The sequence below is a fragment of the Vigna radiata genome, chromosome 1 (assembly GCF_000741045.1).
Source record: "Vigna radiata var. radiata cultivar VC1973A chromosome 1, Vradiata_ver6, whole genome shotgun sequence".
In the NCBI taxonomy this organism is placed as follows: Eukaryota; Viridiplantae; Streptophyta; class Magnoliopsida; order Fabales; family Fabaceae; genus Vigna; species Vigna radiata.
Window position 1 is genome coordinate 24,015,249 of NC_028351.1, and position 5,463 is coordinate 24,020,711.

The 5,463-nt window shown below is 35.0% G+C and overlaps 1 protein-coding gene and 1 long non-coding RNA gene across 2 annotated transcripts; both read left to right on the plus strand.

Annotated features, from left to right (window-relative positions):
* Positions 1-1,098: 1,098 nt before the first annotated feature.
* Positions 1,099-3,868, plus strand: LOC111241503. Its single transcript, XM_022780067.1, has 5 exons — positions 1,099-1,313; positions 2,121-2,246; positions 2,334-2,664; positions 2,855-3,431; positions 3,509-3,868. Exons 1-5 carry the CDS (start codon positions 1,293-1,295, stop codon positions 3,633-3,635), a joined length of 1,182 nt encoding a protein of 393 aa, XP_022635788.1. The 5' UTR covers positions 1,099-1,292; the 3' UTR covers positions 3,636-3,868.
* Positions 3,869-4,352: 484 nt separating this feature from the next.
* LOC111241304 lies at positions 4,353-4,876 on the plus strand. Its single transcript, XR_002667277.1, has 3 exons — positions 4,353-4,390; positions 4,498-4,588; positions 4,669-4,876. It is a non-coding gene; the product is annotated as an uncharacterized LOC111241304 (long non-coding RNA).
* The last annotated feature ends 587 nt before the right edge of the window (positions 4,877-5,463 follow it).

Sequence of the window (5,463 nt, forward strand, 5' to 3'; positions counted from 1 at the left end):
TTTGTTTGGGTGGCGGAAATTGTGATAAAGGTAGTTTCTTTTGAGGAAGGGCATGGAAAAAAACTACATTTTACTAAAAAAGGGCTTTTATACAATGAAATTAAGAAAATGATATCCCACAAAAGGTGAACATCAAATTTCTGGACGATGACATGCTTTATTAAGATATGAATAGATAAGGAGCATGAAATTAAGATAAGGCCTTGATTTGTTAGAAGTGACCTTCTTTGAAACTGCGACTAGGATTTGGGTATGTTTTAAGGCAAATTTTGATAACCCAAATGAATAATTATTGGGGAGTAATTAGTAGTGGAAGAAACTAACTTAATTATTGCCTTGAAGGGCTTTACAATCATTGTTGTTCACTGTTGACTTTGTTTGACTACTTGTTTCGTTTGTTTTTTTGTTTCACAACAATTTAAACATAAAAGGAACATATATACATGCTTTTATATCTCAAATAACTCTTGTTGTCCATGTGTTTGTGTGTGAGTATTCTTATGTGTTTGTTTTTTTTCTGTATATGGATGCGTCAAAAAAATAATGAAAGGGTGTGGAAGAGACAAGGAGAGAGAGTTCTTGGAGTTTTGTTGCTTTAGTTTAAATTATATATATTCTATCTTTCTCTTTCCGTTGTTCTCATCTTCGTGTGAACCAAGAATCAGATGTTGCATTCTTCTGCTTCAACTCCATTATTATTACAAATTATACCTCATGACTTGGTAGTTTTTTGTCTCTTTCTTCACCCATAATTAAATATCCATTGAAACAACTTGGAATAATAATTATCATTATCTTGCTTTGAGTGCACATATAATTGCACATTAAGCTACTATTAAGAGAAAGATAGATATGTCTGCATATAGACTTGTACATATATATAGTTTAATTAGCATTTTGGCACTGACGTGTGTGCAGATCCAAGTGCTGAAGTAATAGCTTTATCACCAAACACATTAATGGCCACAAACAGGTTCATATGTGAAATCTGCAACAAAGGGCTTCCATGGTGAATTCTTCCTTTGCATTTTTTGGTTTGAGCATTGGTAAATGTTAAATTGGAAACCTTTTAGAGACTTTGATTTCCACTGCTTTTTGGACCAATTACATTCATCCATTGTTTTTGGATAAAACAGTGAATAGAGATTAGATGCATACTTAGGCTTAATTATTCAGTTTGTGCTATAATATGTAAGACTTAAACTTTTATTTTTATGAGGTGCATTGAACTTAATATTATCTCCTTTCGTAATGTATGATAGGTTAAGATTTCATTGACGGTACAACTGAAAATGGTACCATGCAAAAGCAATGTAAGTAGAATTTGAATTTTTGTGCTTTGTTAGTTGTTTTTGAGCATTGATTTATGAATTGATTGTGGTAAATTTGAAATGTTGAACAGTGGCGCATGAGGGCTTGGATGGATGCCTCATATATTATCCAAATGAACTCGTTACTGAAATTGACACATAAAAACCGCATTTTCAGAACTCCATTTAAGATTTGTTTGGGAATTCATGATTTTATAGAGCTGAACCTTAACTTGTTGAAACTCCTGGTCCGTAGATGGATTCCCCACCATCAATCCTTTAGAGTTAGGCAGCATTTGGTTCCTTTTCATGTGCAGGATGTGGTGATGAGTTTAGGGTTTGGGGTGGGTGGACTGGAGGTACCTTTAGATGATTCAATTGTGGGTAAAGTAGGTGAACATTTGTCTAATTGTAGAAAAACATCATTGAAAGAGCTATTGAAGGTGTTTAATGTGCTTGTAGCTAATGATGATGTTGATGTGGATGATGTTTGTCGNTTGTACATATTAATTTGTTTAGTGGTTTTCTTTTTTCCTAGGAAGACAAAGCATGTTTCTAACATGCCTTGTTTAGTTCTAGATGAGTTAGATAATTTGTGTAATTATGACTGGACTAGTTCCTTCCATACATACATTGTAAATAGTCTTAATAGATGTAGTAAGAAAATACTTACCAGAAACATAGAAGATTCTTTGAGCATAAGTGGGTGTGCGGTTGTTTTACAGGTATGAGTAAATTTCAGTTACTTGTTTTATTAAAAAAAGTTTATGGTTAGAACTTTATCTAATGGTATGAATACTTTGAATGTAGCTATGGGCGTATGAACGCCTTGGTTTATATGCCCATTCTTCTCACAGGGTATTCCCGCGCATTTTGCGATTTCATTCGTTCGATTATAACATTGAACAAATTGATGCTTTGTTAAAGAAAGGCAAGGTCAGTAATTTTTTGGACATGTTTCTGTTAATTTTGTTATGTATGGAGTAGTGATTTGCTTGATGTAACTGTTTTTTGATGTTATAGGTACATTTTGATTGGCACCTTTCATCGGAAGATCGTATAAATCCAATTATCCGTGCAGCATTAAATTTGGATGTGGTTGGAAGGGCCGAAGGTAGCAGCCCTGAAGGAGAAGCACTTGAAAAGGAAGGAGATGGAAGTTTCAAGGGTTCCAAGTTAGCAGCTGTGGACAAAATCAGAATAAATAACCAGAGGATAAGAACTATAAGGAATGAAATAGCTGTTGTGAGGAAGGAGCTGCAGGATCTTAGAAAGTTGAGAAGCTTTGGATATGTTGATAACCAAGGGGTTGATTGTGAGGTTAAGGAAGATTTTGTACCTCAACAAGTTCCAGGCGAAACACTTAACACCTGGTTCTTTTGCCCTTTTCCTTTTAGAACAATTTTTCTTTTAGTATATTTTCCCTCTAAGTTATTGACTTGTCATTCAATGTTTATTTATTTTTTGTTCCCATTTATTCTGTAATTTATACATAGTTCCCTGGTTTGAACCAAAACCTGAATGACCTGTGTGTTTAATAGCAGATGAAGATTGTGCACTTGCAGAACTTTCAGGTGAAGCTGCTGATGAAGGTTTTGGTGAAGCAAATGAAGCAGCTGATGATGCAACTGCAGGTGAAGCAAAGGAAGCAGTTGTAGATGAAGGAGTTGCATATGAAGGACCTGCAAAGGTATTTTCTGCAACTGAAGGAGGTACAGATGAAGGACTTGCAAATGAAGGACATGCAAATGGAGGAGCTGCAGCTGAAGTAGCTGGTTCTAAAACACATGTTGATGAGGAATGTCCAGGTGAAGGTCATGAAGGGGCTGCAAATGAAGGACCTGCACATGAAGGTTGTGAGGCACATGAAGAACTTGGAACTAATGCAGATGAAGAAGCTTCTGCTCATTCACATGAAGAAGGTGCAGATGACATAGGTGATGATGATGAAAAAGCTTCAGGTCATCCATCTCCTTTGATTGACATAGGTGATCATGATGAAGGTGGTCAAGTTGAACCGAAGGTAGTAGTCCCTTTGCGAAGCTATAATGGTGATCCAAGAACAAGCGTTGATTTGGATATGTTGTACAACACAGTGACGCGAAGAGACATTGAAATGAGGTAAGATAACAATAAGTTGTTCATGTTATGACTGATGCATGATAATAGTACCTAATTTTATATTCTTGATATTTCAGGTATGTGTCCGAAATAATTGGTCAATTGTTGACAACCACTGATTGTAACACGTTAGGGCCTCGTCAATATGTTGACAACATGGTAATTATGCTCTTGATTCAAATTAATGTTTTAATTCAATTTTGAAATGTAAACAAGATGATGTTAAAGTTGTTTACTGTTTTGTAGACGGTAATGTGTGCAGCAACAATATTTATGTATTTTGAGAAAAGATCCTCTGGAGTCATAAAGAGGATGGTATTCAGTCCAAATTTTGTGGTAAATTCGTGTACTTTGCTAATTTCTTTGGATGGTATAACTGGACATATTGACATGGCTGTTTATTTATGATTTTTTTTTTTATCCAAGTCACACATACTGATCGACTATAAGAGAAAACCAAAAAATCAACGTGTATGGCAACTTCAGGATTACCAAACATATTTCCCGAATGATCTCGTACAGCTGCAAGACCTATTGAATGCTGATTGGGTGAGTAAAGTGAACTTTGAAAAAGGAAAAAAGTAGTTTATGTATGTGGTTGTTACTAGTTTGAAATAGTTGAATCATTTTGTAGGTATTCATCCCTGTTATTAGCAGTGAGCATTGGTGGTGTTATGCTCTTAAGGTCAGCAGCTTTGAGTTCTTCGTCATTGACTCACTGCAGAATAGTATAAGAGGACGTTGTTGGATTGATAGAAGCGTTGTAAGTTTTTGAAGTTTGCAGATTTTATTGTTTCTGGGTGCTAAAAATGTGCTTATATTTATTTGAGATGTGCATATTTTTGTATAATACAGGCTGTAAAGATTCAACGCCTTTGGGGTCTGTTGATGAATAGTAATGAAGATGCGAAGTGTCCTTTATTGGTTCAACGAGCTAAAATCCCAGTGCAACCAAACACGTAAATATATATTACATTACTCATTTGTTCAAGTATTGGTATATTAGTTGAAATATTGTTGTTTCTATTAATAAAAGTAATGCGTGGTTTTGATTGAATTGTAACAGTTATGATTGTGGTGTAATCATGATGAAGGCTATTGAAATATGGGATGGAGAGGAGAAATTTGATGGCAACAACATGCCTGACTACACAAATGTAGGGTAAATAATGAATTGGTATATATGTCATTATGTTTGTGATGACATTGTATTTAAATAACAAATTGTTCATTTCAGGAGGAGTTGCAGGGTTTTAGGAAGAAGTTTATATGGGCTTGGATAATGGATGAGGACAACGTCAGAAGAATTGAAACGCTTCACGACTTTGGATTGATTTAGCAATAGGAATGAACTGTTGTTTGGGTTTTCATTGCAAATTAGTTTGAAAACAACAGTCATTGATGACAATTGTGGGAAATTGTAAATGAATTTTGTAGTCAGAAGTTATTTTGAATGTATACAGCTTATGTCAATTGTAATAAATATTGTTCAAAATTTAGACAATTATTTTCCCTGTATACTGAATTGGATGTTAATGAACTGGTGGAATTTCTGTTTGAATAAAAAAAATGTTTCCATGTATGTTTGTGTGAATGGATTACAGTCTGTAGAAATGAGAAACAAGATTTTGTACTGAAGCTTTCCCTGTACTCCCATGTTTTGGAAGAATAGCTCCCAATGGAGCTTTTGAAGTTGAGTTAGTCAGATTTATTGTTAACTGATGATTTGGTTTATTTTTTATGCTGTGAAGTTTGTGAAATATGGTGGAAAGAGGGTGGATGAGTCGTGAGTTGGTGGAAGACCAAGTGCAGGTGATCCCCATATTAGGGGGATGTTCATTTACCATGGACATGAAAATTCACAGTTTGTACCAAATGTTGACTAGAACTCCCCAGATTATACTGAACAACTCCCCAGTCTGTGTAGGACTTTGTTTTCAGTTAGTTTTGAAGTGGTTAACCCTGTATGAAGTTTTGGAAAGGAAGCATTTCCAATGTTAGGTGATGAGTCGTTTGTTGGTGGAAGACCAAG

Excerpts from the sequence above, each read along its gene's own strand:
- LOC111241503 (XM_022780067.1), top strand. The coding sequence starts at position 1,293 with ATGGTACCATGCAAAAGCAAT. Across the intron at positions 2,665-2,854 it reads TGTACCTCAACAAGTTCCAG|ATGAAGATTGTGCACTTGCA; the intron begins GCGAAACACTTA and ends GTTTAATAGCAG. Across the intron at positions 3,432-3,508 it reads CGAAGAGACATTGAAATGAG|GTATGTGTCCGAAATAATTG; the intron begins GTAAGATAACAA and ends TTGATATTTCAG.